Genomic DNA, 13,723 nt, shown 5'->3' with positions numbered 1-13,723 from the left:
TAGTCTCTAAGCATGATCTTACCTGGAACTTGGTGAGGGCCAAACTTACATCTGAATGAGGATCTGCTGTCCTTCTCCATGGGCCTTCTGGAGATTGCTATAAAGTAACTTACAAGAGTAAGCTGAAATAGCAATTAAGCAATTACTTTGGTAGTCCTGATTTTCCTTTTTTCTCTTTCTTTAAACATTTAAGACAATTTCACTTTCAAATATTGTTTAGAAACCCATTTCCAATGTTCTTAAAACTTTTGCTGATACTGGCTTAAACAATCAACACCTTAGCCTTTATTTGCAATTGAAAAACCTTTAAGGGCACAAAGAACTCCTTCTGCCTTCAGGCCCCCTAGGGCTCAAGTCACTCCTCTTGCCTTTTAGAAAAGGGCTTTTTTTTTTTTTTTTTGCAGTTTAGATTACTGTCTTAAACTCCAACAACAATTTAAACTCAAATAACAGTTTTTCCCTAATGCAAGAACTATAGACATCAGTGCACCAAAAGTCTAGGTCTGGACTTAGTTTCCTCTCTTTTTTTTTTTTTTTTTTTAAATACACCCAATAGCATGGAGATAAACCTTTAAACATTCCTTTAAAATACTAATCACATTATCCACATTTTACCATCAGATTTGCAAGAAAAGACAGACAGGCAAAATTTCTGACGTTAATGAACAATTTCACATTTAAATCTCTAATACATGTTTCCAAACTTTAACTTAAAGTAATAAATCCCAAATTCCCTAACATCTCTGTGCTAAACAGGATACAATGTTTACAATGTAAACAGTTGTATGCCTTGCAATAAAATGCAGATTTCAGGATCTAGAAAAATATTTACCAGTTTTTCTTTAAGACAATGCAATAATCCTTTGAGACATAGGAAACATTCAAACCTACTAATTTTCTTGAAGTTTAGACTTAGATTTACCCAATTGCTTTTGTGTTTCAAATGAGCTCAACCATTGTTTTATACAGCATGCTGACAATTTAACCTTGAACATGTTCACTCACACCCATTCGTACACACATTCATACTCAAAGATCTTAAAGCGCGCAAAATTAATATCGGCCGTTCATTTTCCGGAAATTTTAGTACCATGAGGGTTTTTTTGTTGTTGTTGTTTTTTGTTGTTTTTGTTGTTGTTGTTTTTGCAAAGCTTATTCTTGGAGGTGACAACCAGGTTTTTTGTTGTTGTTGTTGTTGTTTTTGTTTTTAAACAAAGCTTTCTAACAAGGCAACTTAGCTGAAATTTATTCTTCCAGAGTTTGTTTCTGATATCAGACATATTACTTTTTGCAGATGAAAGTTGGGTGGGAGTCTTAAACCTAGGAGAACTAAGACAAGTCTGTGTCCTGTCACCAAGTGTCTCTAGACTGTCACTTCAGCAGGTTGTAGGAAAAAGGAAACTGAACGAAGCCTGCAGCTGCTTTGTCTGGCCTCTGCTCACCTCAGCTGCAGCGGATTGGGAGGGGCCATACCAGGCCCAGAAATGTTCAAATAAATAACAAGGATGTGTGCTTGAGTACGCACAGAAAAACCATAAGGATCCATACTTAGAAATGGTACCAATTTTAAAGACAAAACTGGACAAGGAAAAATATGTAACACGAACAAGACAAACGGAGACTTTTAAATAATCAGACATTGACATATAACAAGAAAATTGGACTCAATCAGATACACTTAACACAAAAAACATGAGCTCAAATGAATGTTTTCACCAAACAGTTATTTTTAGATTTAGACATGTCTTGCTGGTGGGACTCTCAGGTATGCCTTGTTATTGACAAGAAACTCAGAAGGGGAGGGGGGGGTCAAGGTGTCCCTTGACCACCCAGGCCTCTGTTTTAGGCCCACAGTGCACCTTTTCAAACAAACAAACAAAAATAAAATAAAATAAAATAAAACGCTGACATACAAGGGGGTCGGCCGACTTCTGCTTACCTCTGGAGGCCTTTGCTTTTCACCTGGGCATCTTTCACAAAAAAGGTTATTAAGAAGAGGGCTGGTAAAGACAAAATAATGTCACATATTAAATTGTGTAGAGTCAATAAATATGTTAAAAGGTCCCTACATAATAGTAAAAGGAGGAGAAACACAGCTCATATGAATGTGTGGAACAAGTGGATCAGTAGCAGTCCCGATTGACATGCACAAATAACTCAGGTCCTTCCCACGTCGCAGGATGCACCACTGGAGGGTTGGGGGTGTAGGCCCAGTGAGTCACTGCTTGGATGGCCACTGTCACTCTCCACGATCCGAACGCAGCGTTCAGGCAGCCAGCGGGCGTCATTTTCTCCTTGTGAAAAAACACATACATGCCCTCGACCCCAGGTTACAACAGGATCGGGTCCATGCCAAGCACCAGTTAGGGGATCCTTCCATTTTACTAAGGCAAAAGGACGCTGCACTCTTTTTTCCCAGAATCGCTGAGCAGCAGATAAATTATTTGAATCCAAATTCAAAAAATTTAAAACAAATAAAGCATGATTAAGTATATTCACAGGGGTAGCGGGATATGACTCTCCTTTCTGTATTTTAGCAATTTGATGTTTTAATAATCCATTAGCTCTCTCCACGATGCCTTGACCTTGAGGATTGTAAGGAATGCCTGTAATATGAGTGATATTATAGGAATGGCAGAAGGATTGAAATGCTCGGCTTGCATAGCCAGGGCCATTATCTGTTTTTATTTGCGAGGGAATCCCCATCTCAGCAAAGCATCGAATGCAGTGAGAGATACAATGTTTAGTGGCTTCCCCAGCAAGGGGGGTGGCCAAGATAAAATTAGAATAAGTATCTACAGTAACATGAACATATTTTAATCGGCCAAATGATGGAACATGCGTGACATCCATCTGCCAAATGTGATTAGAAAGCAGTCCTCGTGGATTTATGCCTAAATGGGGGGCTGGTGAAAAAGGGACACAGTTGGAGCAAGTCTTAACTATTTGCCGCGCGGCTTCTCTAGATAATTTAAACTGTCGGTGCAAGGCTCGACTGTTTTGATGATGGATGGCATGTGACTGCTTAGCAAGTTCAACCTGAGTTAAGTAAACTCTGGTGGCGGAGTCAGTAACTGCATTGCCCTCACTTTAAGGGCCAGGAAGATTAGTGTGAGCTCGAACAAAGCCAAAAAAACAGGGGTGGTTGCGAGAACAAAGCAAAGTTTGTATTTGGCAAAATTGGGTCTGAATATTGGAGTTAGTAGTTCCAATAAAGGGAACAGTTTCTATGACTTGAAGAGCACGAATTACATATTGACTGTCTGAGTATAAGTTAAAGGGCTCGTCTTGTAACAGGACGAGTGCTTGTAAAACAGCCTCTAATTCCACCTCTTGGGCGGAGGAAAAACCTGTAACCCAAGATTGAGTTTTCCCATTAATGGTCAGAGCAGCCGTTCCATTTGAGGATCCATCTGTAAATACCAAAGCGGCAGAAGATAAAGGCGAGGCCTGTACTATGGAAGGAAATAGAAACGTATGACACGCAGCAAATTGGAGAAGTTTGTTAGACGGGTAGTGATGCAAAATTTTTCCCGTATAATTGGCCCAAGCAATGGCCCAAGAATCGCAATGGGCGAATAGCCAATCTTGTTGTTGTAAATTATATGGGACACAGATAAAATGAGGTTCCTGACCTAAATATTTACGGGAATCCACTCGGCACATGTGTATCAGATTAGCTACCAATTCGTAGTAGGGGGTCAGCACTTTGCCGGGTGTTGATGGTAGATAAAGCCATAAAAGTGGGCCATCCTGCCACAATACAGCAGTTGGGGAGTGAGAAGTAGCTAAAATATAAACTCCCCATGGTTTAGAATAGTTACAATAGGTCACTTGTTGCTGGGAAATTGCCTTTTCTACAATTTGGATGGCCCTCCTGGCGTCAGGATTTAATTCACGCAAGGATGTAGGGTTGGTATCTCCTTTTAAGAGATCAAAAAGGGGTTTTAACTCTCCTGTGGAGAGCTTTAGATAAGGCCGAAGCCAATTTATATCTCCTAAGAATTGCTGAAAATCATGAAGAGTTCTTAAGTGGGAAGTTTTTAATTGTATTTTTTGGCTTTTAAAATAGTGTGGGCCTAATATATGGCCTAGATATGTAAAAGGGGGGTGTTCCTGAACCTTTTCAGCTGCTATTATAAGGCCAAAGAGGCTCAGATCTTGCTTTAGTTGTCCAAAGGCTTGTCGTACGACGATAGGGTCAGAACAAGCCAACAAGATGTCATCCATATAATGAACAATATAAACAGAAGAAAATTTTTCACGAGTGGAAGAAATGGCTCTAGCTACAAAACTTTGACATAAAGTTGGGCTATTTGCCATGCCCTGTGGGAGCACAAGCCAGTGATATCGCTTCATGGGTTCTTTAAAATTAACAGAGGGGACACTGAAGGCAAAGCGCTTACAGTCTTGAGGCGCCAGGGGTATAGTATAGAAACAATCCTTCAAATCTATAATAATCTTATAAGTATCCTTTGGGATTGCCATGGGTGAAGGCAAGCCAGGCTGTAGGGCCCCCATCAGTTCCATTGTCGCGTTAACCTTTCTCAAATCCTGTAACAGCCTCCATTTACCTGACTTTTTCTTTATAACAAAAATTGGAGAATTCCATGGAGAGTTAGAAGGGGCCACATGCCCCAAGTCCAGCTGCTCCTGTACCAGCTGCTGTACTGCAATGATCTTTTCTAGTGAAAGAGGCCACTGTTCAACCCATACCGGTTGTTCAGAGAGCCAATTTATGGGATCAGCATGAGGGGGAGGGCAAACGACAGCTCCCGTCAAGGGATACCCCAATCCTTGTCTCGTAGGGTGAGACTGGGGTTGGAGTGGCTCTAGCTCCCCCTGTGCTGCTCGGCCTAGTCCCCTAAAGGGGAGGAGGCCTTGATCAAGTAACTGCTTAGTGACCGCAGCACTAGGACTAAACATATACACTCCCATTTTTTCCATGATATCACGACCCCATAAATTAATTGGCAGATGATCCAAGACAAATGGCTGAAAATGACCAGAGTGCCCTTCCTCATCTCTCCAAACAAGGATCGCACTGCTCTGCTGTGGGTCAGTTTCTTGCCCAACCCCCTGTAGGGAAGTCATAGAGGTTGTCAGGGGCCATTGGGCTGGCCAATGTTTTTTAGATATCACAGACACATCTGCTCCAGTGTCTAATATTCCTTTAAAGGGCTTTTCTTGTATAAATATAGTCATCTCAGGCCTCTCTTGTTTTATGCTTTGTACCCAATAGATATCAGAAGATCTAAATCCTCTCTGTCCACATGGGGAATTAGCAGTCTCCCCGGGAGGTAAAGGCACAAGTATTAATTGTGCTAATTTTTGACCGGCTGGGATCGATACCACGTGTTTCGGGGCAGAGGCCATAACTTTGATTTCTCCAGTAAAATCCTGGTCAATTTTGCCAGGTGTAATCTGTATCCCTTTAAGGGCTGAGCTACTTCGCCCTAACAGCAATCCAGCCACTCCCGGGGGAAGGGGGCCGAAGACCCCCGTGGGGAGAGCTTGTGTCCCCATCTCTGGGGTCAATACTGAGCAGGTGGAGGAACAGAGGTCCAATCCTGCACTTCCTGGGGTGGCACGGAGGAGGCCGGAGACTGATCTTGGGGGGTTGTTAGAAGATGCACTTGTGGCCGAGAAGAGGGAGGGACTGCCCCATGGTTTTGCGGGGCCAGGGGCTGGCCCCTCCTCCAGTTTCCCGAAAGCGGGCGGCCATTGCAATCTGTTCTTGACCTGCAATCTTTAGCCCAGTGCTTCCCTTTACCACAGCGTGGACATGTGCCAGGTGATTTTTCTCTCTTTTGCCTGGCCTGGCGTGGGCATTGCGTCATCCAATGTCCTATTTGTCCACAAGAGAAGCAACGCCCTGGGGGTCTAGCATCCCGAGAATGCCGCTGACCTCTATATTTTAGAGACTCACTAACAGTCTTTCCTTGAGGAGCGGCGGCTAAAGTAAGGCCTTGTACATGGGAGGGTCCAATATCAGCACACAGTGAAATAAAGTCCGTGATTCCTCCCTTATTCCTATGGGGTCTGATAGCTGCCTGACAGGCGGCGTTGGCATTTTCATAGGCTATGTGTCTAACTATAATCTCCCTTGCATTCTCATCTTGTACTAGGCGGTCTGCAGTCTCCATTAATCGAGACAAAAATTCTAGATAAGGCTCATTTGGTCCCTGTTCAGGCGCCAGATGCCGGGGCCAACCGGCAGCAAACCAGGGTTTGCAGATTGGGGTTCCTGAAATAGGGGACAAGGACTAGGAAGAAAAAGAAGAGAGACAGACACACTAGGTCCGGGATGTCCGCAGTCCAGGCAAAGACTGACTAGACTGCCGCGTTTATTTTCCCCTCCCCCTTCTTCCCTCCTCCTCTCCCAGGGAACCTCCAGGTGTTACATTCATATGGTAATTCTCAGGTCATTTACATAGAATAGGGCCAGAAAGCAATAAGACAATATAGCCATCATCTGATGCAAGTCAAGGTACAGTTTGATTCCACTCTGGCTCCCAACAGGAGCCCACTTCCTCATCTGGGCCCTGCCCCTGCGAACAGGGCAGAATCCAGTCCAGCTGGTTCAGCTGAGAGCTCTCAGAAACTCCCAAACCCCAAGCCCTCAGCTGGGCCTCGCCCATGAGAACAGGACAGGAAAACTAGCCACCACCAGGCTAGCTGAGACCAAAGCATGCAACTCCATCTTACAGCCCACTGTGGGGCCATTGGTTGTGCAATGGCACACAGCCTCTGGAAACTGGCCGAACACCTGTAAAAGCTGAAAATTCTGACCTAGTCAGTGGCGGAACGAATTTGGCTGAGAACCACACCTATACACAGATTCCCAGAACCACCAGCCCCAAACCAAGTAAAGACCACCACCTACAGACTTCAGAACAAACCTACAACAACAGTCTTCCATGCCTCGGAAAATGCAATGATGAATTACGACATATATAAATAATCAAAGTCCCACACAAAGCCCAAAAGGTAACAAGAGTGAGGGGATGAGAGAGATGTCACCACCCAAGAAATGACACCTGAAGAGACACAAAAATGACTCTTCCAGGAGATGATTGTGGACATGACTAAAGACATTAAAGCAGAATTTTAAAAACAATTCCAGGAACATAAGCAGGACATTACCAAGGAGCTCCTTGAATTCAAACAAGAAATGGAAGAAAAGATTAATACTCTCACAGCAGACATAATCAGCTCAATGTCCACAATTCAAGCAAAAACAGATGCATTAAGCAACAGATTAACTGAGATGGAGAATAGGACATCTGCATGATAGAGTAGGAGAAACATTGGAACTCATAGGCACAGGCAAAAGATTCTTGGGGTCACAACAGATTGGAGAGAGACTCAATAAATCGGACTACCTAAAAATAAAAAGTTTCTGCACAGATAAAAGCATAGCCACAAAAGTAGAGAGACAGCCAACCAACTGGGACAAGATATTTACCAATAATACATCTTACAAATGCTTAATATCCAGTATCTACAGGGAAATCAAGAAACTAATTCCCCCCAAACCCAACAAACCATTTACTAAATGGGCAAGGGAACTAAAGAGTCTTATCAAAAGAAGAGATTAAAATGGCAGAAAAGTATATGAAAAAATGTTCATCATCCATGGTCATAAAGGAAATGTAAATAAAAACAACCCTAACAAGAATGGCCAAGATTTTGAATTCAGATGACGACAGATGCTGGCGGGGTTGTGAAGAAAAAGGAACCCTACTACACTGTTGGTGGGATTGTAAATTAGTTCAGCCACTCTGAAAAGCAATGTGGAGGTTTCTTAAAGAACTGAAAATAGACCTTTCCTATGATCCCACCATACCACTTCTGGGCATCTATCCTGAACATCATAACCCAGGATATGATAAGTTCACCTGCTCAGCTAGGTTTGTCTCTGCACTATTCACAATAGCCAGGTGATGGAAACAATCCAGTTGCCCTATTGCAGATGAATGGATACAGAAAATGTGGCATATATATATATATATATATATATAATGGAATTCTACATAGCCAATAGACAAGATAAAATTATGGCATTTGCAGGGAAGTAGATGAATCTAGAGTGGATCATGTTGAGTGAGACAAGCCAAGATCAAAGGAACAAAGGCACATGGTATCCTTAATATGAGGCTATTAGATCCAAAGAGTACAAGAGCAAGGACTCAGTAGTAGCATACCCAATGCTATAGACATGGTATTGGAAATATAAACACAATTACATAGACATAAAAACTTCTGACTCTATAGAGATAATATTTTATTACATAGATTAATATGTATCTATGACATACAAATCCTCAGCCTATTTTTGATTATTTTCTAAAATCTAAGTGCCAGTGATTATATATAGAGATTCCCTTCTTGAATACTTGTTTGTTAAACACATCATTTGAAATATGATTTAAAAATCCATGTTAATAAATTCTTTAATAAAAAGACAAAATTAACAAACTGTGGTTTTAAAAAACTGCAGTTGATTTCTTCAGTTATGAGATCAAAACTCCAGGGCCAATTTAAGAAGCAGCCTTGTGTTTCTGGTAATGACCACAAGGAAAGAGTGTTCTCAGTCTCTCTCCTCCTATCTGGGCTCTGACATTCCTCATGTCGATGGGGTTGTAGCTGCATTAATCAGTCCTCTTCTTTGTTTTCAGGTGACCTTTCTTCGATTTTTCAGTGTCTCCATCTTTCAAATTTTGCTCTTATAATGGCAGTAGCTTCTAGATTTAAGACCTACCCTAAATCCAGGACAGACTCATCTCATGACCCCATAAGTTAATTACCGCCTAAAAGGCTACATTTCCTAACTAAATCATACCCCTAAGTGTCATGGGTAAAGACTGGTTATAGGTTTTACAACTGCAGTTTAAGAGACCATGAATGTTTCATATTTTGTGATTACAATGTCAAAACTGAATATAAATACACCACAAATTATAAAAAGATAAAATAATAACTAAGTTACAATATTTCATTAGTATCATAAAACCACATAATGTAGTTCTGGGCATGGTGTGGCACTTATGCCTTTAATCAAGCTATGCTCAAAGCAGAAATCTAAAGAATAACAGTTTTAGGTTAGACAATTAGCTAGACATTGAGCAAATAGCTAGGTAGCTGAGAAGGATAAGGACATGTTGGCATATGTTTGCAAGTCTAGCTATGTAAAGGATGTATGAGGAACATATTCTTTCTAAAGCTGCACCTGTACAAAATGGAAGACTCTATTGGAACAAAACTAAAACAGAACAGGACTGGGGATCAAATGACACAGGCATGTTTATGAAGAGAAAAGCCTATGCGTTTAAAATGCAATAGTAACCTCCCAGCAAAAACAAAACCACAAAATATTTTTGGAAAGAATTTCAAAATGCCACATGTATTGACTGTGTTAAAAGAAGAAAACAAGATACCTATTGGTTTTATTATGTGTTTTGCTTCAATGACATATTGTGGGTGAGAATGAGCTTATTCTTAAATGTCAAAAATAGACAGCAGTAAACTATACTTGATGCTACAGACAGACCTTACCATTATTTTATAATTATCTACAAAAATTTCTGAAATTAAGGACTAAAATGACCAGATTCTATTGGATGCAATAGTTAAACTAGCAAAAGAAAGAGAAAATTTGCTGTCTTATTTTTAAACACATCTCCTAACCTTTTAGACAGTTCTTTCCAGTATCCTCACCCTATCTCTTTCCAATCATGCTTGATATTTAGGTTCAGCCATGCAGAACTAACAGTTATTAAAGGAGAAAAGTATGTGTCAGCCTGGCATCTGGTTAAACAGAAACATGACTAGTATACCTGAAAAATACGATAAATGTCAGAAGCAAAATGTGTATTGAATTTGAAAAATGCTTAGAGTCTAATGCTATAGTGATTCAAAATACTGGCTTTTGTCCAGCTGCTTTCAAAAGGCAGTTGCAAAAGTAGTACTTAAATATTAGCTAGTTAGGAATATTTATACAGAAACATCAGAATGAACAATTTGAAAAAATGTCTCTGTAGAAAAGAAGGAAGAAATGACTGTCAATCTATTTGAGCAAGGTATAGTTTTGGAAGGTACTTCACTGAAAAGAGAAAATAGACTTTTATCATACCTAAACAGGAGAATTACTCTAGGAAAATTGTGAATGACCTAAAAGTCATGAAAAAGGAAATGGTAATGACTATTTGTTTAACCACTTAAATGAATAGGGAAAATTTTCTGGGAAAACAATTCTGTGAGACTATTTACCATAGCAAAGACATGGAACAAACCCAGGTGCCCCTCAGTTGATGAGTGGATCAACAAGATGTGGTACTTGTACACAATGGAATTCTATGCTGCTATCTGAAGAATGACATCGCCCCATTTATTAGGAAATGGAAAGACTTAGAAAAAATCAAATTGTAAATATGTGTATTTGGTTATTTTTTAAAATAATTTTATTGTGATTAATAGAAGGGTTACATTATATTCACCAGATAGAAGGTGCATTACTTCACATACATTGATACCCTTTCTCATGTCTTGGTCCCCATTTCCCTCCCACCATCCCCCCGCTTATCTTGATTTCCCCCCTTCCCTATCTAATTTCAAATAATCAATTAAGCACATATAAAATATATCAGATACCAAGGTGAAAAATTGTAACAATATGAGATAACCAAGGGATGGCAAAAGAGATGAGAGATAACATAGTACATTAAGGACAACAATCACTCATTAGATGGCTTTAGTTTCATTATCCTGGAGGTCCTTACATTTAGTGTCAAACTATTTGGCCTAATGTCTTTAGATTTTGTTCTATTGTAAATCTTTGCTAGGAGAACCCAAGGTTTCTACTGATAATGACAAATGAGGGTGACTATTGGGCCTATGTTCCTTTGAGTCTGGCTTACTTCACTTCATATGATTTTTTTCTAAGTCTTTCCATTTCCTTACAAATGGGGTGATGTTGTTCTTTCTGACTGCAGCATAGAATTCCATTGTGTACAAGTACCACATCAACTGAGGGACATTTGGGTTGGTTCCATATCTTTGCTATGGTAAATAGTGCTGCAATGAACATCACTATACTAGTGGATTTAGTATGCCATTGATTCTGGACAGATGGTTAAATCGGATAGGGAAGTGGGGGGAAGAAGATGTGGGGTGGGGGTGGGGGGAGGCAAATGGGGAACAATGCATGAGAAAGGGTATCAATGTTTGTGAAGTAATGAACTTTCTATCTGGTGGATATACTGTAACCCTCTTTTTAATTACAAATAAAAATATATGAAAAAATTTTGTGAGAAAAATCAACTCATTTTTGATATTTGTTTGAGACTAATGGCTCCGGAACACCAAAGGAGAGCAATAATATTCAATTTTATTTCATAGATTTTTTTTTCAGTTCTGGATATGGTGATTGGTATACTGTATCACTGATTTCTCAACACTCAGTGAGGAATTCTAAATTCAGATCATATGAATTGAGTATACGGGAGAGTCACTACAAATGCATAGATGTGTGGTTCTTGCCAACACTCACTTCTTTTATTGCCTACTAAATATTTAAGTTTCTTCAGATCTTTATGTCTTCCCTGTAAACCATAATATTTAGGTAATTTGTCATTAAATGGCCCAAACGTGTAAGGAGTTCTCAAGGTGATGTGAGGGTACAAAGATGAGTAAGATATCAAAGTATTCATTGTAAGTATTTTAAGGTAGAGAATCAAGAGATACAGAAGTAGTAGTTATAGCACAATTTGTAGATGGCCAAATATGATAAGAAAGTCCTAGAATGCAATAAGCTTGGAGTTTCAAGACATGAGAAGTTATTTTCTATTCAAGACATGCTATAAGGGCTTTTGTGAAGGTCTTGGCTTTAAGCCATTGGATGTGAACATGTAATGAGAGGCTGGCAAAGATTATTTCAGGCTGAAAGGTACAAGGTATACAAAAGCATTCAGTTAAGAAAGTCAAAAGGGGTGCCGGGAGTTTGGCCTAGTGGTAGAGTGCTTGCCTAGCATGCACGAAGACCCAGCTTAGATTCCTGGTACCACATACATTGAAAAAAGCTGGAAGTGGTGCTGAGGCTCAAGTGGTAAGAGTGCTAAGCCTTGAGAAAGTCCAAGGACAGTGCTCAGGCCCTGAGCCCAAGCCCAGGACTAGCAAAAAGAAAGAAAGAAAGAAAGAAAGAAAGAAAGAAAGAAAGAAAGAAAGAAAGAAAGAAAGAAAGAAAGAAAGAAAGAAAGAAAAGAAAGAAAGAAAGGAAAGAAAGAAAGAAAGAAAGGAAAGAAAGAAAGAAAGAAAGAAAGAAAGAAAGAAAGAAAGAAAGAAAGAAAGAAAGAAAGAAAAAGTCAAAAGGTGTGGAGAGGAAGCATTGAAAAGATTAGTCCAGTAGAAGGATCCTAGGAGGATTCAAACAGGTTTCATTTATTGAATGGATTGTCACTGTTTCAGCATAAATCTAGGAAAGTGGATGGCCATAATCAGAGAGAGATCTTGAGAAACTCAGTATTTACTCGGTAACAGCTCATGGGGTACCATAAGTGAAATAATTTTATCTGCTTTTTGTCATTTTTTACCTGCTCTATTCGGCAGCAAATATATTACCTGCTGGTAGAGAATATATATCTTTGTTGAATAAATAAAAGAAGATAACTTTAGAAGGTAGCAATGTATTTTTTCCAATGGAACTTTCCTTACATTCTGTCCTCAAATTTGTTCAGAAGGCTAATTCATCTTATTTGACCTATCTTAGATTTAATAGGGTTGTTACTTGCATGGAAATTTAGAGAGTTAGATAATAATGGGCAGAATTTCAAGACATTTAGCATTTGCTTCCAAAGGCTTTATAGAAATTCTTATCCAGATTCCTGTAATGGCTGCTTCCTTGAAGGCGGTGTCACGTCTGACCTCATAACCCCAGCATCCGGAGCTCCAGAAAGGAAATATTTCAGACAAGAACTTTGTATATTCCATTTCTCAGGATACCTCAGAGCTCAAGACCCCAACATCATGACATCCATTTCTGCACAGATGCTGGTAGTCCTCATTTCACTGCTTTTGGTTCTGCCTGTTGTGGAAGCAGTAGAAGCCGGAGATGCAATTGCTCTTTTGTTAGGTGTAGTTCTCAGCATTACAGGCATTTGTGCTTGCTTAGGGGTGCATGCAAGAAAGAGAAATGGACAAATGTGATTTTCCAAAGGCTCTTAGGAAGTCAGACTTTATCCCGACACCCTCAAAACCTTTACTGAACACTGATCTCCAAAGTTCCCAGCAAATCTTAAGTAGGATGATTTCATATTTGTAGTCCTTTTCCCATAAAATGGGGACAAGTGGAGATTTGTTAAATGTGGGGAAAAAATCTTTATAACAAATCCATTGGACAATGCAGCCTATCATTTGGATTTGCTGCTTAGAAAGATGGTTAAAGAAAAAAGAAAGATGGCTTAAGTTTGTATAAGTAGTTTTCATAAGCATTCTCAAAGCATGTGAATTGGAAAGAAGGAAGCTTTGTTCCAGAATCCAGCAAATCACCATGGTTCAGTTATAATCACTGCCTCCTGAATTGTTGAGGAACTCTTTACTCCATGTTTGTATTAGATTATTTTTGTCTTATGTTAATATTTTACATAGATACTGAATAGCCAAAAATGGAAACTTTTATCTCTTGGTGGGGAATGGAAGTTTAAAAAATACATATATTCAACCTATC

At 39.7% G+C, this 13,723-nt stretch overlaps 1 protein-coding gene across 1 annotated transcript; it reads left to right on the top strand.

The window, feature by feature from the left end:
• Positions 1-12,883: 12,883 nt before the first annotated feature.
• Positions 12,884-13,380, top strand: LOC150052954 (small integral membrane protein 30-like). The gene has a single exon (XM_090348913.1). The coding sequence runs from the start codon at positions 13,024-13,026 to the stop codon at positions 13,201-13,203; it is 180 nt and encodes a 59-aa protein (XP_090205039.1). The 5' UTR covers positions 12,884-13,023; the 3' UTR covers positions 13,204-13,380.
• Positions 13,381-13,723: the final 343 nt, after the last annotated feature.

Source organism: Megascapheus bottae, chromosome 16 (genome assembly GCF_031878675.1).
Source record: "Megascapheus bottae isolate mThoBot1 chromosome 16, mThoBot2.hap1, whole genome shotgun sequence".
Taxonomy (NCBI): domain Eukaryota; kingdom Metazoa; phylum Chordata; class Mammalia; order Rodentia; family Geomyidae; genus Megascapheus; species Megascapheus bottae.
This window is presented reverse-complemented; position numbering and strand designations above follow the sequence as displayed.